Source organism: Nematocida ausubeli (genome assembly GCF_000738915.1).
Source record: "Nematocida ausubeli strain ERTm6 chromosome Unknown supercont2.4, whole genome shotgun sequence".
In the NCBI taxonomy this organism is placed as follows: domain Eukaryota; kingdom Fungi; phylum Microsporidia; genus Nematocida; species Nematocida ausubeli.
The window spans coordinates 368633-395115 of NW_026515637.1; the positions used below are offsets into that span (position 1 = coordinate 368633).

The window sequence follows — 26483 nt, forward strand, 5'->3', positions numbered from 1 at the left end:
TGACCATCACGGTAGCTCCAGTGTGGTTTTTGCTTCTTCCACTCTTTCCTTCAGGCTTTGAATGTTTGCTGCCACAATTGCCGTTATTTTTTGTGTTTCTGCCTCTTCTACAGCAATTTTACTTAAAACCCTTCCCTTCCTGATTTTTATTCTCTCCAGGACCTGCTCGCTTTGGAAGAGCCCGTTGTCCCCTTCTGTCTGTATCTTTAACAATTCAGTTTCTGCTTTGTCTACCCGGCCCACTGTCATTTTATATTCCTCTTCTGTTGCCTCTTTCTTTTCTATGTAGACCTGCGCATGAACTTTCACTCTTTCTTCTTTCTGCTCTATTTCATCTGAAAGAGCACTGTGTGTTTCTGTTAAGAGAATATTTCTTTCCTTTTCTTGCTCTGCATCTGCTTCTATCTTCTCAATCTCGTGCTGAAGCCTCTCAAGCCTTTCCTTTGCTGCACCTTCGTGCATTAGAATATTCCCCTCAACAGAATATTCCTCGTACTCTAGGAGATCTGTTGCTGTCTTTGTTCTTTTAATTTCAATTGATATATCCATGCCTGTCCGAATCTTTTTAATGTCTGCCAGAATACTCTCAAACTCTTCCACCTGGGTTTTTATCATTTGATTTTTGATGTCTATCTCCCGGATCAGAATTGTCTTCGATCTCTTTATCTCCTCCAGCGACTTTATTAGCTGATCTCGCTCGTATGTCATCTCTTGCACATCTTCTGGCTTGATTGGCTGCATCTTTATCTCCTCTTCTAGCTCGTGCTTTCTTTGCAGAAGCTGTGCTGACTCGTCTTTTAGCTTTCTGTACGCCCGGAGCACTTCCTCATGTGATTTTTTGTAGTTTTTGTTCTTTACCTCCTGCGTCTTCCTTAGACTAATGATCTTCTCCAAGTCAATTTGGGCCTGCCTCTGCTTCTCCTTTGCATCCTCCAGATCCTGCGTGCTTTCATTCTTTATTTCCCCCTTGAGTCTTCTCAGATACTCTTTCTTCTCTTCTGCTATTCCTATTCTTTCTTTATTCTTTAGAGCTATCTCCCTCTCTACTGCCTCCTCCAAATCATTGCTGTCTCTGCCCTCCATATAGTTTGCATACTCCTTATACAAAAACTCGTAGAAAATGCTCTTTGACTCTTCCTCAATCGATGGAATATTCATCAGCTCGTACGTGCTATTGACTATTTTCACAAGCCACCCAAGCATAGACAGAAGAACTGGCCATGTGTGCGGCGTAATTGCAATCAGCTGGCTTCTATTAATCTCTGATGTGTATGGGTACTTGATTGCTCGTAAGAAGAAAGGCACCTCCTCTTCAAATTTCTTGGTGAATTCTATGGTTGGGTCAATGAATGACTGAATGTGTCTGAAAATAGACTGAAAGTCCTTTAAGGATGGGTTGCTTAGAAGGGAATAAGAAAAGGGCCTGTCATATTCTGTTGACGCAAGGAAGTTTGTGATTGCATTTATATTTTCTTCCTGGTGTCCTTTGTCTCTTGGGTTTCTTTGTCTCTTTCTTGGGTCTTCACTAAGTGTTAATCGACTGGCTTCTCCTGAAATTGAATTTCTGGCTGGCACGCCTGCCATGGTGGCTCTACGCATCTCTTAAAATTATTTTAATTACGAATATATAATCCATGCACCTGCAAGTTACTTTTTGAAATTTCCTTCAGAAATGCCTGTGAATGTGCACTAAGTATCTTCATTATTCCCAGATTATATAGATATACGTATATCTGTTTAAGCTTATATGTTCTAAAAAGGGAGTATTTTTGTCTTTAATTTGCAATAATTTGAGTATTTTCATAGGGGATTGTTTGCTTGTAAAGAAGAGAAATAAAATGGATGAAATACACCCGTATAATATTTTGGTTATTAGGAAATAAGATACGAACTAGTGCAAAGTGCTTCTATTAGCTGCTCCATTGCATGAATGACATGTGAAGTGGCTTTCTATAATTTAATTAAAAGACAAATGCATTTTTATGCTTCTTGTTATATTTAGACGCCTTGAATATTCTGGTTTATTTCTATTTAGGTTATGGGTTGCTTATGTATACATTTGTAAAGGTGCTGGGTATGAAAACAAAGAAGCCTTTTGTTTTTTGGGTGCATACCTGAGTGGCTTATCTTCTCCTATGCATTTTTGCATGTGTGCATACGAAATTGCTGTTATTACCGTCATTATTGTCAGTATGAATAACGTCTCTTCCATTTTAAATTTTTATACTGGACATTTTTGTATAAATAGACTTTTAAAAACCAATTAGCCACAAAGGGTAAAGTGGATTTTGCCCGGGAATTTTCCCGGTTTCTTGCCGCCCGACTTTTATTTATGTAAATATTTATGCGAAATTACTTGGGATTGTTTTATGGATAATATTCTAATATGTACATATTGTGCATTTCCTGTGAAGGCTTTGCAAATTTAAAGAAATAAAAATAACAGAAAGGAAAGATATACAGATGTATAAACATGCACAGCCAGAATAAAATAGATGCATATTAGAAGGCACTTTGATATATCATTTTCTTGTGCTATATGATGTATTTATGTGTATTTTTATAATAACTAATCTGCTATAAAAATACACCATAATAGCAGATCCTGTTAACTATGTAATTAAGAAAGTGCAGCGCATGCAGTCAGAAAGTGCATTTATTATCTGTTACAGGCACGTATTAGATGCTTTTTGTAATAAAATCACTACTTTTCAGCTTTATTTATTCTATACTACTATTTCCAGGCTAAAATGCTCTTCTCTTTTGAGAACATTATACAGAGTAATTTAAATCAGACAATAAATACATAAAGAACTTATTAAATAAGGTCTGTACTGGGTAGTTCAATTTGTTTTTATAAAAATGCTTGCCAGAGTGTTTTCTATTTTTCAGCTTACTGCACAGAAGAATAGAATAAAGATGGCCACTGGGTATTTTAGTATGCATACAGGATAAGTCAATTAAATCACTAGACCAGTTAAAACACAAAGCAGCCTCGGTGTATTGGCTTATTATATATGCAAGTGACCTATAGGAAAGCAGATAAAGTGATTTATTTATAAATAGAAATAACGGATGCTAAGAGTGATGAAAGGCAAGAAATCTTTTTTCGATTTACAAAGAATGATCAGCAGACTACTTCTAAGCCTAGTGATAATGCAAAGTATTCTTGCAAGAATCAATATGAAAGACATAAAGACAGTGAGTGAGACTCTAGTTGGCGAGAAGCAGGATGTGGTTATTAACCCGAAAGGCCCGTTGAATCTGCTGCGTGGATATATTGGAAATAGAAGCGGATACATGTACAACAAGCGATTTTATTCTTCTGAAATAGATACAGACTATGAACTGAGCAAGGAAGGAATATCCAGCACGGGCAGACAAGAATACAAATTTACAAGAACACCAGTGAATGACAGAGTATACAAAGACTTGGATACAAAGACTCCAGACAGCAAGTATCTTAGTATATATCACGCGCAGCTGATAAAGATGTTTCCCTCAATAGACGGAGACCTTTCCATTGAGGCAGGCAGGCCAAATGCACTTACAAATTTCCTAAGAGCAGAAAACATTAAGAAGGATGCTAAATATATTCTTGCAGCACTTCTTCTTCTTTCAGAGGGCGTTGACATTAAAATAAATGTAGACCATGCGGGAGAAAAAAAGAGGCTTGTCATAAAAAGTAAAACATGCAAAGAGAAAGTGTTTGTAGATGTAGAAATGCATACTGCAGGTATAGATCCAGTTACTAATGAGCACAGTGAGAGCATCTACCAAAGTGAGGCAGCTGGAATTATCAAGTTCTATATGCAGTGCAGAGACAATCCACTGCTAAAGAGAGGAGGTGAGTTTGCAATGCCAGCCACGAAAGAAGAGTTTGAGAGTGGAAGGTTTCTGAACAATGCAGCCTTCCTTATACAGACGTACATATATGAGTTCATTGATACAGCAGAGAATTATGTGAGTTTTGTGAATGCAGTGCATGAACTGCTGGTTGATCAAGTAGCTGAAAAGGAGAACCCAAAGCAGACTAAGAAGAAGGGTAAAAAGGGCAGAATATTCGATGAGCTCTTTCTAGCAAAAGATACACTTAGCGAAAACAAAAAATACATTGAATCATTCTATGGCCTTGTTCAGGCTATAAATGAAAATGCCAATTTTCCCTTCTACAATGATAGTCAGCTGCCGCGGTATACTAGAGTGCCACGTTGCAAACTAGACAAGTTGGGCTTTGAGAAAAGCCATGCATTATACTACAGTGACTGTGTAGAAACAGCTCTGCTTGGACTGTTCTGCTGCCTGGCATACAACCAAAACACCGGAGAGTACCAAACAAGCCACATGGGAGAGGGAGTAAGCAAAGAGCTAAGAGACTTCTTTGAAAAGTATTCTAAGCCAAAAGAGGCAACAAGCTTTGAAATGCATAAGAAATGGTGCAGAGTTGTTGCGTGCTTAAAGAATGACAGGATTGACTACAAAAAGGCAAAAAACGAACTTATCTCGGGGGTTGGAAATATACTTCTTGCTATAGCAGAAATAACAGGACAAAAAGCAGAAACATTAGAACTAGTTGAATATATAGAATCAGCAGATAAAGCAGGAAAATTAAATTATAAGCAGGAAGTTTATATTGCAGATAAGATAGAATCGATTATTAGGTCTTTGTCACTGAATAAGAATGTGGAAGTAAAGTGCAACCAAATGACACTTGGAAAGAGGTCAAGCGGAAAGGCAGATATTTTAGCTCAAATTGTTATTACTTACAATTTTGATGGGGAAAAGAATGGAATCTCTTTGGATATAAGCCAAGGGCATGCTACTCTTAGTCTTTTTCGATCTTTTGGAAATAGCTCTGCAAAAGTTAAAGAAAAGTGTGAAGAGGTAAAAAACACTTACAGTGATGTAGACTGCTATGTAGGGTACATCGCAGATCATTACGTTAGTACAGAATTAGATGCTTTATTTTTTAACAAAGCAGACTTTTCAAAGAAACTTAAGAAAGTCTTATATCCAGTTATACAGGAGGGATCTGAAGGCATATATAAAATATTCTTATTAGAAAAGCTTGTTTCCAATGAGATTAAAGGCCTTATTATAAATAGTTTTATAGACAGTACAATAGATAAGGAGGTACTCCCAGCAAACCCTTTAACACGTTTTACTGCAAACATTTTAGGAAGTGTTCCGCTCAATGACCCTAGCACAAGATATACGATGCTAAAACACTTCCCCCTTCATGCAAGCTGGCAGAAATTCTATCCAAAGCTTGGATTTAAGCCATCAGAGAATATCCCAAAAGAAGATGCTATTTGGGCAAATATAGCAAAAGTGTATACATACACTACTCTAGCAAATCTTCCAGCGCCTGCAGCATTAAAAGCCATATGCAACTATATTAAAGCAACTGCGAATAATACAAGGATGGAATATTCAGGAGTATATTGTATAACCCGAACGCATCTATTTGAACATATTGTATCTAAGGAGAGAGTGGATAGACTAGTAGAAATTCAATCCATTCTCAAAGAATCTACGAAAGACTACAATTTAAACTATGTATATCTTCTTTGGTTTATCCATGTAAGCTCGGGTGTTGGTGGGTTCTCATTAGAATCTATCAAGATAGTTTACGACTTTATACTCTTTGATAATTATCCAAAGCCACTTGTCTTTGAAGAAGGAATATCGGGACCTGCAGAGTATTTTGAAAAGAGTCTAAGTGTTTTAAAAGAAAATAAGACTCTTTTTTGCTCAAAGGATGACAGAAAAAGTATAAAGAAATATAATGGATTAGTGTCATATTTGAGGAAGTTCATTAAAACAAAGAAAACAGGGTGTTTTCCCATGTTCTAGGAATGTAAAACCCCTTCTCTAGTCAATAATTTAATAACTAGTAACTTTCTTTACAAGACTGTATCTATTGGCCCATGGGAAATAAGGGGTTCTGCTTGCTTATAGGTTAATATACAGGAATATGTGGTTCTGCAGGCTTTATACTGCAGTATAATCAGCTGTCTTAATATATGGTTTATAAAATATATGTAAAAATCCTTTCATATAGGGTTTATTAAAATTATTTAAATTCATACCGTAACAAACTTGTACTATAGACGACAGCAAATAAATTTCATGCTGAAAGAAAAATAAAGTGTAATATTTATATTTAAGAGAAAACTCAGCTGTAAACAGGCTTCTTTATAGAGAAATCCAGTAAAACAATTGATATAACCGGAATTTTTTAAAAAAGACTATAGTATACCGGATCATCATAATTACAGCAAGAAATAGTGCCGTATAAATTCACAAAAATACGAATAAAACCCTGCTCCATCATATTCTATATGCTTTAGGTGGTATATGCCCTCTTGGACACGCCGCATGCAGTGGATGCAATGGTCTGGATGCTTTGTGTACTAAAATGTGCATTTATTTATTTGGGTTTCTGGGCTTCTTCAAGGAGAGGCGATTGATCATTGCCATTTCATCATCCATAGCCACGACAATCTTATTACTGTCCCCTGGGATGAAGCTATTTGAGACAACCTTATGATCATTCTTTTTAATTTGGTAGTTGAATACATGCCCCTTTAGGACCTTTTCCATGTCCCATACAAGTATCCACTCTCCTGTACTGACAATAACGTACTTTTCATTTTTATCTGTACTTATACTGGCATTAGTGAAGTTTACTTCCCCATTGAAGTAGTGCAGGTGCTCTGGCCTTACAATAAGCTTCTTTGGCACGGGCTTATTCTGGCCCAGGCTCTTTTTGAAGCCGCTTGTTCCTGCTGCCTCAGTGACAATCAGCATAAGGTACGACTTGCACGTGCCCACCAGGTACTTCCCACTGGGCGATATGAATACACCTATCACAGAATCTCCCAGCCCAGGCAGAAGTGTCTTTGCTCTTTTATCCAGGGAGTCGTACATTCTTATATCACCAGTCTCTGAGCCCAGTGCAAAGTACCCATCCCGTGTGGAGTCACCAGAAGTAAACTTAGTATTCGTGCTGTACGACTTTCCTTCGATCAGGGAGGGTGCTCTTGGGTCAATTTTAAAGAGTCTATTCTTTGAGACCCCAACAAACTCATTACTCAAGGGGGCTCCCTTTTCATCCTTGGCAGACGAGAAGAAGTCTTTTAGTTCGTCCTTTGTGTCCCATACTTCTGCCACCTTCTCTGTGTTCAGGTCAATCTTGTACATCATTTCCTTTTTGTTCAAGTCAGAGACAATCAAGGCATTGCTGTCCTTAGCCACAGCCATCTTATCAGGTGTTATATTCTCGCCCTTCCTAAGGATAGCATGGATGGTTCCCTTGTAGCTAATATCTTCCTCCTCATTTTTGAATATCCCTATGGCAGAGCCCCTTGAGACAAATGTATTCTCTTCTGTGACAGCCAGGGCTCTGTTTCTTTCTTTATCCCGTCCCCCAAATATATTTCCTGATGTCTGCTTGTATTTCTGCTTTTCTTTGTTTTTCTTCTTTCTTTCCAGGATGATCTTAGTGTCAGATGACTCGCTCTCTTCTTCTGTCTCGCTTTCTTCTTCTGCACTGCTTGTGTCATTCATGTAATTATCAATCTCCATCTTCTCCAGGTACTCTACTTCATCTTTTGTCGTTGCATTCACAAAGGAAGAGATGAATGAGAACAAAGATGGGAGTGAGCTGAATATTATCCTGTACACCTCCATCTCACTGCCTGCTGTACTTACACTCCACGAGAAACTGTGTGTCTCCTGGTCCACATAGAAATCTGAGTAGCTTTGCAGCAGGTCTCCCTTCCTGATTATATCGTACTCCTTGTATACCCGTAGTACAATGCTGCTTTCTATCTTGAGTAGTCGTATGCTGACAGAGCTGTGAAGTACTTCGTACTGCTCTATCTTTTGGTTGTAGCCCTTCAAGCAGACAGAGTCATTTGCGTATAATATCTCCCAGCCATTGATTTGTGGCTGAATATTCAGTACCTTCCCGTAGAACTGCACTATCGTCCTGGGCAGATTCTTCCGGAAGACAAAAGACCATTTCTCCCCTTTGACAAAGAAGTACACGGAAGTCTCCTTGCTATCTGTCTTGTAGAAGTCAATATATGAGATGTCTGAGCACAGGAAGTCAAAGACTACGTCTCCTGAAATTACTTGCAGATTCTTTTCATTTACGATGTTTATGCTGGCATCTGACACTTTCAGTGTTTTGTTGCAGTATAAGTTCCCAGATACTTCCACATGTTCAATCCCGAATATGCTCTTTATGTGCTTCATAACCATAAAAATTTGCATTAAATCTTCTTCTTTTTATTTGCAGCATGTTTAATCTGAGGCACTTAGAAAGGTGTGCAGAGAGGCCACTTGGGAAAATAGAGTGGGCCCCAATTGAGAGTCCTACGATAATCCAAGGAAATAAGACACTTCTCCCAGAAAGAAAGAGGGTGCAGTTATTCGGGCTGACAATGAAGAGTTCCCTGCATGACTTTGACTGCATGTGGGAGAAGTAACCAAAATAAATTGAAGTGTACGTATATTCAAGGCTGCATGATAATTGGGCTATTCAATTCGAGTTATTTTAGTTGTATCTTGTGCATTCTGGGTGTATCCCAGTGTATTTGAAGTATTTTGGATTTTGCTGCCAGGAATTTGAGGGTATTAAGGTATTGGGGGTATATACAGTTATATTCACAAAATACTTATATATTCACAAAATACTCAGTTATGCCTATTATATTCACAAAACACACCTATATACGGTTATATTCACAACACCCTTATATATTCACAAACCAGACATAAACCACTCCTATATACAGTATTATATACAATATAACCCAATATACCCCGATATAACCCGAATTTAACGAACAAATATTTATTCCATGAAGTATTCAATTATTGCAGCACGCAATTCGGACACGTTGATTATCTCATCAATCACATGCATTTTAATCATCCTCTTGGAAGAGTCGTGCAGATCACAGAATCTTTGTGCAAGCTTTGATGCATCGATTTTAGAGAATGGAATCTGCGACTCTTCCAGTATAGCAGCAAGCTCTTCTTGCTTGCATTTTATTTTGGATAATCCATCTGGATGTATGACACTCCCTTTAGCTGTAGGGTGTGCTGCTGATTTAATTTTGTTTCCTATTTTCTTGTCAAAAACAACCCAAGACCCTCCCCTTAGCTCTGCCTTCGGTGGTAAATATGTGAATATTTTTGAGTCAGAGTCTTCCATGCTCCTAACTATTTCAGAGCCATTTTGGAGTACGCCATTAAACATGTCTAAATGACCAGCAGAGAACCCCTTCCAATTAAGAAGGATTATAATCGGAAGAGACTCCAGGCTGAAGCTCTGAATGGCGTGCGCAATCTTCTTTGCAGACTCTGAAAGAAGCACATTCTCTGTCCAAAGGGTCTGCACAACAGAACTTGGCACAAACCCAGAATTAACTGCCTCCGGGGCAGGGAGTGACCTGTGCACACTTCCCGTCCTGGGGAATATAATTCCACATGGAATATTCCCTACTACACTCCTGCCTATGCGCACATTAGGGGCCCAGTCCTCCAGATATTCTGTAAACCCATTTATATCCGAGATGTAATCAACTACTTCTTCTGCTGTGAATGACTCTACTTGCAGGTCAGTCTGTTCTTCACTTTGCAATTTTTCAGTCTGTGAGTTTTCAGATTCACTGGTTTTGGGTTTACTCTGCACTTGTTCAGATTCTTCAGTGTGTACTTGTTCAGTCTGTGATTGTTCACTGTGTACTTGTTCACTCTGCATTTTCTCACATTCTTCAGTCTGTACTTGTTCAGTCTGTGACTGTTCACTCTGCACTTTCCCAGTTCTCAGGTACATCAGCCACCTTAGGACCTGATAAATCCCAGACGCATCAGAGTCCACTTTCTTGTGCACTACCCCATTCTTGGCTAAAATTGAAGGACCGCCTATTTCCAGGTTATTTTTATATATTTCCTTCTGTAATAGACTATTAAGCGCATTATATCCTGTGAGGATAATGGGTGCATCTATCTTCTGGATTGTTCTGCCCCCAATGCTTGCTAAGTATGCACCAATTCCCACTGCACGCCCCGTGACATAAGTCATTGTAGGGACAGATTTATACAGTCTTGCCATATCCTTGGCTATTTGTGCTGAGTACGACAGGTTCTCCACTCCCATTCCATAATTTCCCATAATTTCAGTTATTTCAAAGACATTCCTTCCATTGATCTCTCTCTCCAAGACTTCAACTATTTCCTTGTCCTTGAGTGCCTCATATTTATCCTTCTCCATATACACTACGTCCAAAGTATTATCATACTTTATAAGACTCTTTATCACTTCAAGTACTTCTATTTTTGCGCCAGAATTACTAGAGACATAAACAAAAGGTATTTTATGGACACCCGCCAGACGAGCACATTCTGAGAAGTAATTTCCTTCATCGATTGAGAATGCCCCATTTTTCACAGTTATATCATTCCCTAGGAAGATAAAGTCAAACCCATCACTTGTAAATCTCCACCCAAATATGGCTGCCTCCTTCTTGTTCTCAATCCGTGTCACTTTCACATCACCAGAAATATCTTTCATGAAAATGCTCAATAACAAGGCTGCATCGTATATGCATATAGTACCAAGTGATCTAGCCTTAGTACGTGATGCCTGCAGCATCTCCTGGCTGTAATATTCAGGCAGAAATTCATCCACAGATACATCCGTATATCTACTAGACTGCACAGTGTATGCACCTATTCTGTAGAATATTTGTGCCCCCATTATTTCCATATACACTTCTGGGAAGCCCTTCTCATTATTTAACTGCACGTGAAATTGTCCCTCCTTAAGGAATTTTCCTTCTATCTTCCAGATGCACTTATACCCAGACATGTGCACATATTCAGTCAGTAAGCCTTCTTTAAAGTACACCATCATGGCATCAGAATATTCCACTGTGTCAGTCACATGAACATACCATATAAGTGGCATATTTGCGCCTGTCAAGGCATACCCAAATAATACTTCATTTATCACAGGAGAGAGACCAGATTTAATCACTTCCCCAGATACACCAGAATATGCGACTATTCTATCAGTCAGCTTATATATCAGTACTTTCCTACTACCCAGTATATAATCAGGCCTCTTACAGTGCATTTTTATCTCACAAGGCAATTCCAGTCTGTCCATTTCCATGTGGAATATGTCAATATCCCATGCAGTAAGACCATTTCTATGCGATAAATATGAGGCACCTGCCTCACTAATGAAAATAACTGTGAAATCAGGAGTATCTTCCTTTAAGCAGGAAATAATACTCATATTCCCTTCTGGTGCTTCATTTATATCCGGAATATTTTCATGCAAGGCCTCTAATAAGTAAAATATTCTAGTAGTGCCATCTACTCTCACAGATATCTTAGTGACTAACCCTAATTCTGGACTAATTTCAACGTGTGATACTTCTAGGTCACTCCCTTCAAATACTCTCTTCCCCCAGGCCCTCAATAATTCTGTCCTTTCCGGTTCATCCGCATAAAAGGCCCCCACTAATAAATTGTCATCAGAGAGTGTATTTGGGGAGAGAGAAATATTTGGGAATTCTTGGATTGTGACATCCTTTAGTGTACTGTCTTGTCCTTCGCCTTCTAGAGTATCTTTGTTTAGAGTGTCTTTGTTTAGAGTGTCTTGGCTTAGTGCACTGTCTTTGTTTAGTGTATCTTGGTTTGTACCGTCTTCTAGAGTGTCTTGATTTTTGGTGTCTTCTAGAGAGTCTTTGTTTAGAGTATCTTTGTTTAGTGTGTCATCCTTCAGTTCTTGCTCATCCTTTAGTGTGTTGTCTTTCAGTTCCTGTTGGTCTTTGCTTAGTGTGGTATCCTTTGGTGTGTCTTTTAGTGTGACACCCTTTAGACCATCACCTTCTAGTGTATCTTTGCTTAGTGTATCTTTTTGATCTTCCATCAAAGGATCTCTCAAACTACCCTCTTCTTGTCTACCTTCCTTCATTTTCTTCAATCCCTTCAATCCCTTGAATTCCTTTAATCTACTGACTATCTCTTCTTCTATCTTACAATGCAGTCTGTGTATCTTCTGCAGGATACTAATTGATCCCTGCCTGACCCCGTGCCTAAGCAGTCTCTCCTTCAGCATATTCAAAGGTTCTTTAAATCTCATTATATTCTTGCTCTCTTGTAATACATCCATGCACTCCAGTATGTACTTATTAGCAGCAGGTGCATCTGCACCTTCATACGCACTGAATTCCTGCAGTGCAGATGCCATAGTCTCCTCATCATAGAGAAGCAGTCCTTCTGGTACTCTGTATCCTTTGAATATATTCAGTGTATAGTCCTTAGATGTATTCCTGAAGGTAATTCTTTCCGTGTAATTAATCACTTCATCTTCACCTGCATCCCCAATTATACTCCCCAGAGTATCACCCACTTCAACTACCTCACCCACCTGCACGGAGTAAGAGATAGATCCACTCTTAGGGGCCTTTATCCGTATGAGATTCTTCATGCTCTCAATCTCCAAATAATCTTCATCTTTCTTTACACTTCCTTCCTTCAGTATGCGTACTACCCTGCCAGGCACTGTAGCCCGCACTTCATTCCCACATGCACCTCCCATGAATCTGACTGTCTTCTGTGATGTATGTATCTCTGTGTACATCTTTGCCTCAGAGAAGTATACTACGTGTATCTCTCCCTGCCTGCCCTTAATCCTATACTTATCATCACATAAGGAAAGTATCTCCATCACAGATATTCCTGAATTTATAACTATCCCATATACAGAACTATCCATCCTGCATACATCAGCAGACACATGCACACCTCCCACCTGAAATACCATAGACATATTAGGCAGTTCCTTACGGTGCACGGAAATAGCACAGAAGGCAAGAATGAAGAAAGGGTCTACAACGGATAATTTAACCCACTCCTGCAGGAATCTCTCTGCAGTCCTTGTAGTATGCTTGTTCTCATGGAATTCATCCGTGCTTATTAAATCCCTTAAGAAGTGGTTTAAATTCTTCACTTCCCCAGTTATTTTAACAGACTTCAAGGCCAGGTCCAATGCATATACAGCTTCCTCACGGCTACTTCCTATCCCGAATACATGACCAAATTGTGAGTCATTATATGGTGTTATGTACCCAGTATCAACAGAGAAATATCCTACAGTCCCAGCAGGCAATGAAGATACAACAGACAAAGACCCAGTACTAGGCATAAACATACACTCTGCTGACTCTGCAATTATTCTGGCCCCAACCACATGCTTGTCCCCAGTGTATTCCTTAATTATACTGCACTCTTTAAGCTTAGTCACAGATACACCGCAAGATATAAGCCATTGCACAGCACATATATTACTGTCTATCAGTAATTCTGTCACTGTATGTTCCACTTGCAGTCTAGGATTACACTCCAGGAAGAATAGCTGGTCACCATCCAAGTCGTATACGAATTCTACTGTACATGCATTTTCGTACTTTGCTATTTCTATTAGTCTCTTTGCCTTGTGAATTATTTCTTCTTCTTTTTTTTTGTCTAGTAAGGCAGGTCCTTCTTCTATGAGCTTCTGGTTTCTTCTTTGCAGAGTACAGTCTCTAGTGGAAAGTACTTCTACAGTGCCATATTTATCTGCTATTATTTGCAGTTCAATGTGCTTTATATTCCTTAAGTATTTAGTCAGGAATACTTCCTTAGTGCCAGTTTCATCTTGTACTGTCTTTATGGCTGTCTGTACTTCTTGTTGTGTATTTGCAATTCTTATGCCTTTACCACCTCCGCCCTCTGGTGACTTAACCATGATGGGGTACCCTGCACTTTCGCAGAAATCCTGCAATTTATCCATGTGCACTATATCTATCCATGGGATAGCCATGATACCTGCAGTATCTGCTACTTTATTTGCAGATATCTTACTGCCTAATAATTCCATAGCAGATGTATCTGGGCCTATGAATATTAGGTTATGCTTAGTGCATGCCCTGGGTAGGTCTGGGTCCTCTGAGGCATGTCCCCACCCGGGCCAGACAAACTTGCAGTTAAAATGAAGGGCACTTTGGCATATTATATCTGCTGACTTAAAACTATCTTGTAAGTCTTCTGTGTGTACTTCAATATATCCAGATAGCATATCCAGGTATTTGCTTCTACTTGTCCTATCAGAAGGTCTTTCTATGCCGTAGAATTCAAAGACACTTTTACCAAATCTTCTGTAGGAGAAATCCTCCATGGAAATAATAAACTTAAATGCAGCCAATGAATTATTCCCAATGAATATTCTGTTTCCTGCGTATGTACCCCCTAATTCAGATATAAATGCATCTAGTGCATTATTCTCATGCATAACACGTACCATAGTTAATTTATTTATGAAATTAATTCAATTTATGTGACATAATATTTAATTAAGCAAGTGCATAGTATATATTGGGAGACTAATTGTAGATAGACTAATTGTAGTGGGATTGTATGATTAATAGACTAATTACTGTGGAATTATTTGATTATGACAAATTATATTGAGATTACTATAGGATTATTTGATTGATAGACTAACTAGTGTGAGATTATTTGATTATATTGGGATTACGTGAGATTATTTGATTTATAGACTAATTATAGTGCAATTTAGTCAGTAGATGTATATGACAGTGTGAAATAGTGTGAAATATGTCAAAAAACTATTAAAAACCACTTTTAACCAGATAAAACAATGTAAACCCGAATATAACCCGAATTCATTTGAACCCATTTGAGCCTGAATATAACCGTATAAATATCTGAAATAACAAAATATAACCGTATAAAATCTACTTTTTACCATATAAATCTACTATTAACAATATAAAACCCATTAAAAACCTGAATTTAAAAACTTTTAACAACATAAAAATCAAATATAACCGTTAAAAACCCAAATATTACCCATATATCCCATTATCTACCTATCTATCTACCCAGCATATGCCTTCCCCTTTGGTATCCTGGCAGAATACGCAGATATAACTGCCACTAACACAGAAACTGCCTTCCCTAGTGATAATAAATCAATCAGAACCTGATATTTCCGTAATAAATTCACCTCCATCAATATCATCCCCATCTTATACATCAGATCCAATATACTCCCTACTAATATCATATGGCATATACGCATACTCCATATACTAATATTATTATACATATAATTAGACACATTATCACGTCCAACATATCCCCGTATAATTATACCCGTTAATACACTGAATATAATTATACCACATGATAATATACTACTAAGCATATACAATATAACCCAACCATATGTACCCTTAAATATAACCATCATGCAGCACATGCATATCCCTTGTATTATACTAATTATACCACAGCATATACCCCAGGGTCTTAATACTTCTGTGCATTTCATTTGCAAAGATATCACACTCAATGATAATAGACTAATACCCTTCATAAATATATCTATTAATATCTCCATTACTAACAGATTATTATACGATGGTCCCATGGGGTACATGAATATTCTGTATACCCCACTGTAACTGCCTATTAAGCAGCCTAATGACCACATTGTATACAGGGATGTAAGCATAACTGTAACTGATATATTAATTGTATCTAATATATCCAGTCTAACTGGCTTTATAGTGATTCTTTCATGTGCTGTGTATCTTATGAATATAATTGGCATAGTTAAGGCACTAAGCATATTCAACAGGAATATGAAAGGGGTTACCTCTATTGACATATCCATGAGAGTGTAATTGCCATAAATATGTTATTGTTTTAGGGTGCGACAAAGTCACAGGGTGGCCAGTCTTAAAACACGCCATGACTTAAGGAAGGCATGAGAAGAGAGACAGAAATTAATGAATGCATCCTCACAGGGAAGTGAAATATCAGATGAATGTGAGGGAAGTGAAATATCAGATGGTTGTGATGAGATGGCTGTCATATCTGATAGGTAGGCAGATATGTTAGTAGTATTTAGTGGGTTATTGTGTATATTAGGGTTATTGTGTATATTAGGGTTATTAGTAGTGTTTTCTGTTGTATTTAGTGTGTTCTCTGGTGTATTTAGTGTATTACTACTAGTTTCTGTTGTATTTGGTGTGTTTGGTCTACTAATTGTTTCATTAGTACTAGTTCCTGTTGTATTTAGTGTATCCTCTGTTGTATTTAGTCTACTACCCTCACTCTCTGTTGTATTATTATTATTTAGTGTATCCTCTGTTATAGTTAGTGTACTATCCTTATTTCTTGTTATATTTAGTCTATTCTTAAGGTCTGTTATACTTAGTCTATTAGTATCCTCTGTTGTACTTGGTGTGTCTATGGGGCTATCTATTGTATTTAGTCTACTAGTACTATCCTCTGTTGTATTTAGTGTATTATTTGTTTCACTAGTATCCTCTGTTGTACTTAGTCTACTGCCTAGTATATTATTAGTATCCTCTGTTGTATTTAGTCTACTACTCTCAATTTCTGTTGTATTTAGTCTACTCTCTTCATTTGTTATTAATATGCACTTGTATATCCACTTGGCAAAGTATATCTTACTATTCTTGCAGGATAGGATTAATTCGTATAATCCTTCTGGTGACTTATCTGATAATGATTTCATAAGGATATCTACTATCTTTGATGGGTTACCAATTGGGAATAGATCCTTAAAGAAGGTCTCCATGGTGTCTTGTGTTACTTCTGTGCCAATTTCCTTTTTAATTGCTGCCAGCATAAACAAAAGAAAATAATTAGGGTATATATACGGGGATATATGGGCTGTTGTATTTGTGACTAATTATACCCGGTGAAGTGGATTAAGTTTTGTACTATGTGGATTAAGTTTTGTACTATGTGGATTAAGTTTTGTCTGAGTGGAAATAGTCTTGCACTATGTGCCATAAGTCCTGTAAGAGTGGAAATAGTCTTGAAACTTCGTAATAAGTCCTGAAAAAATGGATTAAGTCTTGAAAAAGTGGAAATAGTCTTATACTATGTGTAATAAGTCCTGTAAGAGTGGAAATAGTCTTGTACTATGTGTATTAAGTCCTGAAAGTGTGTAATAAGTTCTGAAAATGTGGCATAAGTTCTGAAAATGTGGAAATAGTCTTGTCACAACAAAACCCAGATATAATCATGATATCCCTGAAAACAGTAACTTTATTTTTTAAAATAAATCAAGTATTTAAGAAAATTAATTTTTAAATCTATAAATATTCAAAGGCATCACTCAAGAGAAAACCATAAACAAGAAAGTCATAAATTTAAATACCTTCAAATTAGCACTATTAGGGTTATATATGTATATATTAGTATGGAATACACCAATGCCCACTAATATACGCATATATAAGCTAATATACACTAATAATAACATATTCCTACTAATAACCCACTAATATACACCAATGCCCATATATATTACACTAATATACGTATATATACACTAATAATAACATATTCTCACTAATATACGCTAATAACTCACTAATAACTGAATATAATTGTAGATTCCCACTAATATATACCAATATCCATATATTCCCACTAATACACACTAATCACTTACTACCCTTCTATAATCCCTTACTACCCTACTATATCCCACTAATATATATAAAATATATACGTATATCCCCACTAATATATATACAATATATATTGTATATATTATTTTGTTTATGACATTATTACGTGAGTGTGAGGGTATTGTGTGTGAGGAATATAGGAAATATCAAGTAAAGACGAGTATACATCACTGGCAACTAAGGGATATGATATCTAGTACAAATGATCAGAATGAGATATTATATGTATATGGTAATTCAATCAATATATTACATACTAAGTCACAGAAGATACATTCTGTCACCAGGAATATGCAGTTTAATCCTACTGCTGTGTGTTATAATAATAATATAATAGCAGCAGGTGGTCAAAGGAGTCAGTTGTACATTAAGAATATGCAGACAGGCACAGATAAGAAAGTATCCACTGGGGGATCAATAAATAATGGTCTAGAGATATTCTGTAATTATGGTGATACAAGAGTACTTGTATGCAATAATGATGAGACAATCAAGGAATATTCCATAGATACCATGCGTAGGTGCTCAATTATCTCACATGATGCACCTGTTAATAACTGTGCTGTAAGTGATAATGGTAAGATACTGGCTACAGTAGGTGACTCCAATGAGATATCCATATATTCCATAGGAAGAGAGAAGTATCCCCTTATTAGTAAGGTTAAGACCATGAATGATGCTTCATTCCAAGTATCATGGAGTCCATCTGATACATATCTGGCTGCCAGTACGCAGGATGGGTATGTTTGTGTATATGATATAAGGAATATGAAGGATAAGATAGAGACAATTAGGTCAGTACAAGGACCCTTAGTGAAAGGGGCATGCAGGAATGTCAAGTTCTGTCCTGATAGTGCCATGGACTTATTAGTATTCACTGAGCACGTATCACACTTTACTGTAGTGGATGTACGTGATTTCAGCAAGAGACAGAGTATCACTGTGACTGGTACCACAGGGGACAAGCACATATCAGGTATGGCATTCGGGGAGAATGGGAGTAAGCTGTATATTGGTACAGAGATGGTCATATACGAATTTGGCATGAATATATTCAGCAGAAGACTGTTCCAGACTGGGGGAGTAAACTAGAATTAGTAGGTATTAGATATTCAGGTGTGGTAGTAGATATATACTGTTAAATACGTTATAAATGGTTAAAATGGTTATTAGTAGATTAAAAGCTGTTATATGCGGGTATTAGTAGTATATTGGTGATAGATATGGTTTAAAATACGTTATAAATGGTTGTTAGTGAGTTATAAATGGTTGTTAGTTGGTTAAAATATGTTATAAATCATTATAAATGGCTAAAACCTATCATTAGTAAGGTGTATACGTATATATCCATTAATAACCCACAATATATTCACTAATACACGTATATACCCACTAAATACACACTAATATATTCACTAATATATACACTAGACTAATATACACTAATATACGTATATACTCACTAAATACCACTAATATATTCACTAATATATACACTAGACTAATATACACTAATATACGTATATACTCACTAAATACCACTAATATACCCAATAATACACGTATATTCCCGGGTATTCAAAAACTTTTTAATGAAAGAACCAAGTGAACTAGAAGAGAAGAGAAGGACAGAAGGACAGAAACCAACAGAAGGATCTGCTGTCATACAAATGCAATCAGAAGCAGTTGAACAATTAAAAGGTATCACAGTCAGGAAGTATATACCAAGTAATATAGTCATAACTACAGTGGGTGGCAGTAAAATGAAACTAAAAGGATGGTCCACAGAGACAAAACCAAATATAACAGCAGAACCAGTCAAGCAAATGCATACATGCAATATATGTAAGAAATCATTCATAGATAAAAGGAGACTAGCCATACACATGAATATGCATGAGAAGAAGGTAGTAGGAGTGGTCTAGTGTATATATATTAGTGGATATACGTATATTAGTGGATATTAGTCTAGTGTATATGTGTATATATATTAGTGGTATTTAGTAAGTATTAGTCTAGTGTATATACGTATATATGTATGTATATTAGCAGTATTTAGTGAGTATTAGTAGGAATATGTGACTAATATATGTGTATATTAGTCTAGTCTAGTCTAGGTATATGTGTATATATATGTATATGTGTATATTAGTGGATATTAGTCTAGTGTATATGTGTTATATGTGTATACTTCTTTCTAGCAGGATAATACTATTATACCACTAATATACGTATATAATACACTAATATACTACTAATATACACCATAATCTACCAATATGCACTAATATACACTAGTATCTGTATATACTACTAATAAAACACTAATCTACTACATATATAACCAAGTTTACCACTAATACCATACAATACACCATATTTCTACCATATAAATCACTAATAACCGTATTTCTACCATACAATACACTAATCTACCACAATCTACTTCTAATACCCATATTCCCACATATATACACTAATATACAATAATATCCATATAACCAGAATAAATTTAATATCCATGCGAGTGACAGCACGTGGTATAGTAATAGACTGTGAGGTAAAGACTAAGTGTAAGATATTCTCTGTGGAATGGACTAATAATACATTATATATGTCACTTAATTCCATGGCAGTTGAAAATAAGGCTAATAAAGAGGTAATTGAATCAGTTCATGAGATATTCAAAGTACCAAAGGTACAAATATCCATAATAGCAGGACATAAATCCAAAATAAAAGCAGTTCTGGTTGAAAATATAACAGAAGATGCAGCCAGGCATATTTTATCACAAATAAATTGAAAGAAATAAAAGCATACACACGATAATATATTATAATAATGGTAAAATTAAAAAGATACGGGTTATAAATAATAATATGATAATAATAATAGAGTGATAATAGGGTGATAATGTGTAAGGGAGGAGTATTTGGTATATGTTTAGGATATATTTAGTATATTTCGGGTTAGGAAGGGATATATTAGTGTATAATAGTGTATAATCTGATAAAAACGTATAAAATAGTGTAAAAACCGTTATAATTTGATAAACTAGTATATATCAGTGTAAACTTATATAAAAATACTTATAAACTGATAAAACCCGAACTGTATATAATAGTCATATACCCAATATAACCCGAATATACCCATATAATAACCATATATAGTACAAATATTTCTCCAATGCCCCCCCCCTTAGAACTTACTAAATATCTCACATAAAATATAAATATCTCCAATGGTCCCCCCTTACAACTATATTAAATTTTAAACTTCCAATACTCCCCCCTTACATCCCACTAAATATCCCTCTAAATATCCCACTATACTATATACCCATATACCATAGTATATACGGTGCCAATTAAATTTTTTCATGGAAACAAAAAAGTTCTACGAGAGATGCAGCAGAATGCTTCGTGACATAAAAGAGAAAAGAACAGGAATTAAGACAGCATGCTACAAAACAGAAATGCCAAAGAAGTACATGGCAGTATTAAGCAGTATCCTCAGGAAATATGACACTCTCTTAAGGGTAGTTAATGCACTCCCACAAGAAATCAGAAGTAAATGGCATGCAGTAGTAATATGCTATGAGATACTATACGGGAATAAGAGGGAATCAACACAATTCAACAAGAAATTAATATCACAAGTAAAGGATACTTATAATTCACTAGGAATAATAGAAAGAAATACACCAAAAGACACTACACCACAGTATATACGTATAAATACACTAAAAGCAACAGAAACTGTAATATCATCATTATCTACAGAAGTAACCTGTATACCACACGTATATAAGTCATTAGAGAGAGTAAATTGGAGTAAATTAGTCAGTTTTCAACAGGGATTATTCTTTATACAGGATCTATCCAGTTGTATGCCTGCTTATGTATTAAATCCACCCAGTAATACTGTAGTATTAGATGCCTGTGCTGCACCAGGTAATAAAACCACACATTTAGCCATGATATCACCCAGTAGTACAGTATATGCCATAGAAAAGGATATAGACAGATATACCATACTAAGGGAGATGGTTGAGAAGTCAGGGGCTGAGAATATTGTGACAATACATGGGGACTTCCTGGGGATATCACATGGGACATTACCTGGTGTAGAATATATTCTAGTGGATCCATCATGCAGTGGGTCTGGCATGCACCCGGGTGAAGAGAAGGAGATGGAGAGACTGAAGGGTCTTTGTGCATTTCAGGTTAAGGCACTGAGTATGGCACTGGGTTACCCTGATGTAAAGAGAGTGGTATATTCCACTTGCTCAATATACGAGGAAGAGAATGAAGCCGTGGTAGATGAGGTACTTAAGGCACACCCTGGGTTCATGGTGGAAAGAGCCCTGCCAGAGTGGCCTGGAAGGGGTGTGCCCGGATACGCATTCTCCGGGGATGTCGTAAGGTGCGGGCAGGAGACAGAGACGAAAGGATTCTTCCTGGCGAGCATAGTCAGAAGGAAGTGATATAGATATAGTGGGGAATGGGAGATAACGGATGTTTTGATTATATTTTATTATAATTTATAACGGATATAACGAAGGTTTTGATTATATTCGGGTTATAATTTATTATAATTTATAACGGATATATACTATTACTATCTTAAATGTGGCTATATAACGGGTTTATAAGGTTATATTTTGATTTTACTATCTTAAAGTGGTTATATAACGGCTATTTTGATTTTATACCCAATATTACACTATCATTACACTGTTATAAACAATATTACACTATTACGAATAACCCGAGTATATCTATGACTAATTAGTCATACTGCATATAATATATCCTAGTATATCCTACAGTCAACAAGAATTAACCCAAATTATTATACAAATAAATATAATTAGATTACTACATAATACTACCTCCCTACAGACTAATATATAGTGAAATAATAGACTCTCCAATGGCACCCCCTTAGAACTATATAATATAAAATATAAATATACAATACTCCCCCCTTACGCCCACTTCATAAAATATAAATACAATACCCCCCCCTTACACCCTTCCCTATATCCTTACACTTCACTATATACTCTTCTCTAATATCCACATATATTTACTATATATCCGAGTATAATATAAATATTCTTCTTTTTTTATTTATATGGACATAGCAGCACTAGAAGACAAACTAACAAGCACTCATGCCCTAGAGATATTCTCAACTGAATTATCCAAGTCAATCTCACAAGGAGACACAAATAGAACAGATCTCCTGATAGACACAGCATCAAACACAAAGAATCTTTCTAAGCCTTCAATTGCCATCTTACTAAAGTCATCTTTAGATGCCCTGGAGAAGCAACAAATAAACCCAAAGGAAAGAATAAGAATATACAACAGACTAATAGACTGGGCACAAAATAATAAAAGGACCCTCCTTAAGATAGACTTTGATATCAGAAAGATAGAAGGATTATTACAATTAAGGGAATATACAGCAGCATTAGACTTAATACAACAGACAGTTAAATTACTTAAAAGAGCAGATGATAAGATAGGATTAGTTAAGTTATTCTATCTAGAGAGTAAAGTATATTATGCATTACATAATATATCTAGGGCTAAGTCAGCCTTAACACTCTCTAAGTCTACTGCCACCTTAGTCTACTGTCCTTCTTATATGCAGGCTAAAATAGACTTATTATCTGGTGTATATGCAGCAGATGAAGGGGAATATGGGATTAGTGCAGGATACTTAGTAGAGGCAATGGATGGATTTATTTTATCACGGGATTACAGTATGGGACTAATTTGTTATAGATATTTATTACTTGTTAAGGTGATGGATGGTAGGTCAGGTGAGATTAATAGTATAATTGTTAATAAGGGTAGTGTATTTGAAGATAAGGATCCTGTTGTAGATATGCTTTGTAGGATTAGTACGTGCGTTGTAAACAGAGATCTTCAAGGTTGTCAGAAGATAGTTGATTCTGGGTCTAATCTATTGGGTTCTGATGGGTTCCTGATGGAGCACCTTAGGGCCCTTTGTAATTCCTTGATTGATGCGAATATTCTGAAGATAATTGAGCCATATTCTAATATAAGCATAGGCCACATAGCAGAAGTATTGGGCTTTGGGGTGGATGTGATTGAGGACCGAGTCAGGCGCATGATCCTGGATGAAAAGATCCGTGGGGATATTGATCAGGAGACTATGTGCATAAATATACAGAAGGCACAGGATGGGAATAATTACAGGAAGGAGGCACAAGATATACTGGGCGTACTATCAGAGACAATTGATACCATATTAGGGAAGTAGGTCTATCTATAGTAGGTATCATAAGTTATGGTGGAGTGGATTAAGTCTTGGTGAAATGGATTAATTCTTGAAGATATGGATTAAGTTGTGTACTAGGTGTCATAAGTTATGACAAAGTGGATTAAGTCATGAAAACGTGGATTAAGTCTTGGTGAAGTGGATTAAGTTGTGTACTAGATGGAAATAGTCTTGAAAATATGGATTAAGTCTTGGTGAAGTGGATTAAGTCTTGAAGATGTGGATTAATTCTTGAAAATATGGAAATAGTCTTGTAATTATGGATTAAGTCTTGAAAATATGGAAATAGTCTTGTCATTATGGAAATAGTTTTGTACTAGGTGCCATAAACCTTGCATAGTATATACTGTGCATACAATAAATACAGATGTTTAAAGTTATTTTATATACTATATGATTTATATACGGGCTGTTATAATTAGTCAGCCCCTGTTGTATTTGTGACTAATTATACCTTGGGTTATTCAGGACTATTTTTACTTTGTCAGGACTTAATACACTCTTACAGGACTTATGGCCTAAGTGGCAAGACTTAATCCACTTTTATACAACTTATGCCACAATTGCAGAACTTAATCCACTTTAACATAACATATGACACTTAGTACAAGACTTAATCCACAAATAACCCGAAATTATTATATCCATGCACAGTATAACTTGGCTTTAAAATAAAAAATATTTAAATTATTATATAACCCAAAAAAACATTAAAAAACATAAAAAATAACGACATTTAACAATATACAAATAGACTAAAACCCTTTTATTACAGTATATACTATACACTACTATATACCCCGTTATATCACACATAATTACTCTCTGCTTCATCTGTGAAGAATTCATCATCCCCTTCTTCTTCCCCTACTGCCCCTTCATCGCCCTCTTCCTTGTCTAATTCCTTACTAAAACCTATCTTAATTGAATTCTCAGATACAGTTAGACTAGGCATAACCCGATTTAACCCAAGATAACCTGATTTAACCTGAAAATAATCTGACTGCAAATTTCTAAGGATAATTTGAATATCAGGAATATCCCGTATATATTCCATGTATACAAATGACTCTTCCATGAATTGCACAGTAATTAGTTCTCCTGTATATATACCCATGATAACCTTAAATATGCCAGATATATTACCGTAATATTCTTGTATATATATCGATATAGAAGTGCATCTATTAATAAAACCGTTAATAAAATTATTTTCAAAAATTAAAAATAACGTACTTTCAGGTAAATTAACGGATAATTCCATATACACCATGGAAATACTTTCAGAAATAATTTGCACCCGGGTCTGCTGTGATAAATCAACTATTATTAGCTTAGGCATAGTAGTATGCATAATATCCTTTATGGCAGGTAAGGAATATATGCTTATTTCTACTTCATTGGCACTCTCCAGGATTTCACTCCAAAATGCCATTGTGCCATTTATTTCTTCATAGGAATCTGTGTGTATCTCTTCAATTTCATCAGAATTTATTAGCCTGAAGGCTTTAAAAACTCGATTTAACCCAGAACCTGAAATAGCCTGATATACCCCAAGATAACCTGAATTAACAAACAGCATGTTAAAGTTATACAGGGATAATTCATCTACGGATGTATATACTTCCTCTAGGTCCAGGAATGCATTTTTATTGTATCTTGTGGGATTATTAATTATAAGGTGAATTTTGTTATTTCTTTCCGTTATATTATAGTACCACAAGAATTCATTAATGAAATGTATATCTGTATCTGTGAATTTTGCTGTCTTCAGATTATCTGGTTGTAACCCTGTATAACCCGAGATAACCCTAAATAACCCGAAATAACCTGATATAGCCCGATTTAACCCGGCATAACCCGAGGTGTCATCATATACGGCAATATTGCAGCTGTGAAAGGAGAGGTACTGCAGGGGTTGAATGTACCTGATCGCTGTAAATATATTTATGGATCTGGTTCGGGTTTTGGTTATACCGGGTTTTGACAGATCTGCATTCCATGCGTAAGAAATATTATGGAATTTAAGTGCAGATAAAGATGGAATATTCTCTAAGGACAATGGAATATAGGACATATGCATGTTTTTTAGTTCTATCTCCAGAATATTCATATTTCTTTCTAAATTCACAAGGATACTTTCTAATTTCTTCATAATCAGGTCATTTGTTGTTAAATCCAAAATATTTACCGTTTTTTCATGTTTTGATCCGGTTATGCAAATTTTTTGCCAGTTCCGAAAGGGTAACAAACTGAATTTTATTTCCCCAGGCAGACTAACTAGGTCTATTTCAATTGTGCTTGCATTAAATATGTTCTCTAACCTGTCTCCTTCATCCCCAGAATATGCTCCCTTAGCATATACGCACTCCAAGAATTCCTGCACCTCTTTAGTATGTGGATAGTATAAGGGTGCTACATAAGATGCATTTACGTTGTAAAATAGACTAAAATAAAAAGATAACCCGATATAACCCGAGATAACCCGGCATAGCCCGATATAACCCGGTATAACCCGAGATAGCCAGATCTTCATTCAGAAATAGTCTAGTA

The 26483-nt window shown here is 36.1% G+C and overlaps 13 protein-coding genes across 13 annotated transcripts; 7 read left to right on the forward strand and 6 right to left on the reverse strand.

Annotated features, from left to right (window-relative positions):
- Positions 1-6: 6 nt before the first annotated feature.
- Positions 7-1599, reverse strand: NESG_01767 (uncharacterized protein; the record flags this gene model as incomplete). The annotated part of the gene is made up of 1 exon (XM_053049388.1): positions 7-1599. The coding sequence occupies one exon, from the start codon at positions 1597-1599 to the stop codon at positions 7-9; it is 1593 nt and encodes a 530-aa protein (XP_052904338.1).
- A 1524-nt stretch (positions 1600-3123) lies between these two features.
- On the forward strand, positions 3124-5856 carry NESG_01768 (uncharacterized protein; the record flags this gene model as incomplete). Its single annotated transcript, XM_053049389.1, has 1 exon — positions 3124-5856. One exon carries the CDS (start codon positions 3124-3126, stop codon positions 5854-5856), a length of 2733 nt encoding a protein of 910 aa, XP_052904339.1.
- Positions 5857-6429: 573 nt separating this feature from the next.
- Positions 6430-8265, reverse strand: NESG_01769 (uncharacterized protein; the record flags this gene model as incomplete). Its single annotated transcript, XM_053049390.1, has 1 exon — positions 6430-8265. The coding sequence occupies one exon, from the start codon at positions 8263-8265 to the stop codon at positions 6430-6432; it is 1836 nt and encodes a 611-aa protein (XP_052904340.1).
- Positions 8266-8309: 44 nt separating this feature from the next.
- Positions 8310-8498, forward strand: NESG_01770 (uncharacterized protein; the record flags this gene model as incomplete). The annotated part of the gene is made up of 1 exon (XM_053049391.1): positions 8310-8498. One exon carries the CDS (start codon positions 8310-8312, stop codon positions 8496-8498), a length of 189 nt encoding a protein of 62 aa, XP_052904341.1.
- A 368-nt stretch (positions 8499-8866) lies between these two features.
- NESG_01771 (uncharacterized protein) lies at positions 8867-14374 on the reverse strand (the record flags this gene model as incomplete). Its single annotated transcript, XM_053049392.1, has 1 exon — positions 8867-14374. The coding sequence occupies one exon, from the start codon at positions 14372-14374 to the stop codon at positions 8867-8869; it is 5508 nt and encodes a 1835-aa protein (XP_052904342.1).
- A 597-nt stretch (positions 14375-14971) lies between these two features.
- NESG_01772 (uncharacterized protein) lies at positions 14972-15766 on the reverse strand (the record flags this gene model as incomplete). The annotated part of the gene is made up of 1 exon (XM_053049393.1): positions 14972-15766. One exon carries the CDS (start codon positions 15764-15766, stop codon positions 14972-14974), a length of 795 nt encoding a protein of 264 aa, XP_052904343.1.
- Positions 15767-15820: 54 nt separating this feature from the next.
- Positions 15821-16756, reverse strand: NESG_01773 (uncharacterized protein; the record flags this gene model as incomplete). The annotated part of the gene is made up of 1 exon (XM_053049394.1): positions 15821-16756. One exon carries the CDS (start codon positions 16754-16756, stop codon positions 15821-15823), a length of 936 nt encoding a protein of 311 aa, XP_052904344.1.
- A 946-nt stretch (positions 16757-17702) lies between these two features.
- Positions 17703-18701, forward strand: NESG_01774 (uncharacterized protein; the record flags this gene model as incomplete). The annotated part of the gene is made up of 1 exon (XM_053049395.1): positions 17703-18701. One exon carries the CDS (start codon positions 17703-17705, stop codon positions 18699-18701), a length of 999 nt encoding a protein of 332 aa, XP_052904345.1.
- A 500-nt stretch (positions 18702-19201) lies between these two features.
- On the forward strand, positions 19202-19534 carry NESG_01775 (uncharacterized protein; the record flags this gene model as incomplete). The annotated part of the gene is made up of 1 exon (XM_053049396.1): positions 19202-19534. One exon carries the CDS (start codon positions 19202-19204, stop codon positions 19532-19534), a length of 333 nt encoding a protein of 110 aa, XP_052904346.1.
- A 596-nt stretch (positions 19535-20130) lies between these two features.
- On the forward strand, positions 20131-20412 carry NESG_01776 (uncharacterized protein; the record flags this gene model as incomplete). Its single annotated transcript, XM_053049397.1, has 1 exon — positions 20131-20412. One exon carries the CDS (start codon positions 20131-20133, stop codon positions 20410-20412), a length of 282 nt encoding a protein of 93 aa, XP_052904347.1.
- Positions 20413-20991: 579 nt separating this feature from the next.
- NESG_01777 (uncharacterized protein) lies at positions 20992-22098 on the forward strand (the record flags this gene model as incomplete). Its single annotated transcript, XM_053049398.1, has 1 exon — positions 20992-22098. One exon carries the CDS (start codon positions 20992-20994, stop codon positions 22096-22098), a length of 1107 nt encoding a protein of 368 aa, XP_052904348.1.
- Positions 22099-22751: 653 nt separating this feature from the next.
- On the forward strand, positions 22752-23912 carry NESG_01778 (uncharacterized protein; the record flags this gene model as incomplete). Its single annotated transcript, XM_053049399.1, has 1 exon — positions 22752-23912. The coding sequence occupies one exon, from the start codon at positions 22752-22754 to the stop codon at positions 23910-23912; it is 1161 nt and encodes a 386-aa protein (XP_052904349.1).
- Positions 23913-24738: 826 nt separating this feature from the next.
- NESG_01779 (uncharacterized protein) lies at positions 24739-26466 on the reverse strand (the record flags this gene model as incomplete). The annotated part of the gene is made up of 1 exon (XM_053049400.1): positions 24739-26466. One exon carries the CDS (start codon positions 26464-26466, stop codon positions 24739-24741), a length of 1728 nt encoding a protein of 575 aa, XP_052904350.1.
- Between the last annotated feature and the right edge of the window lie 17 nt (positions 26467-26483).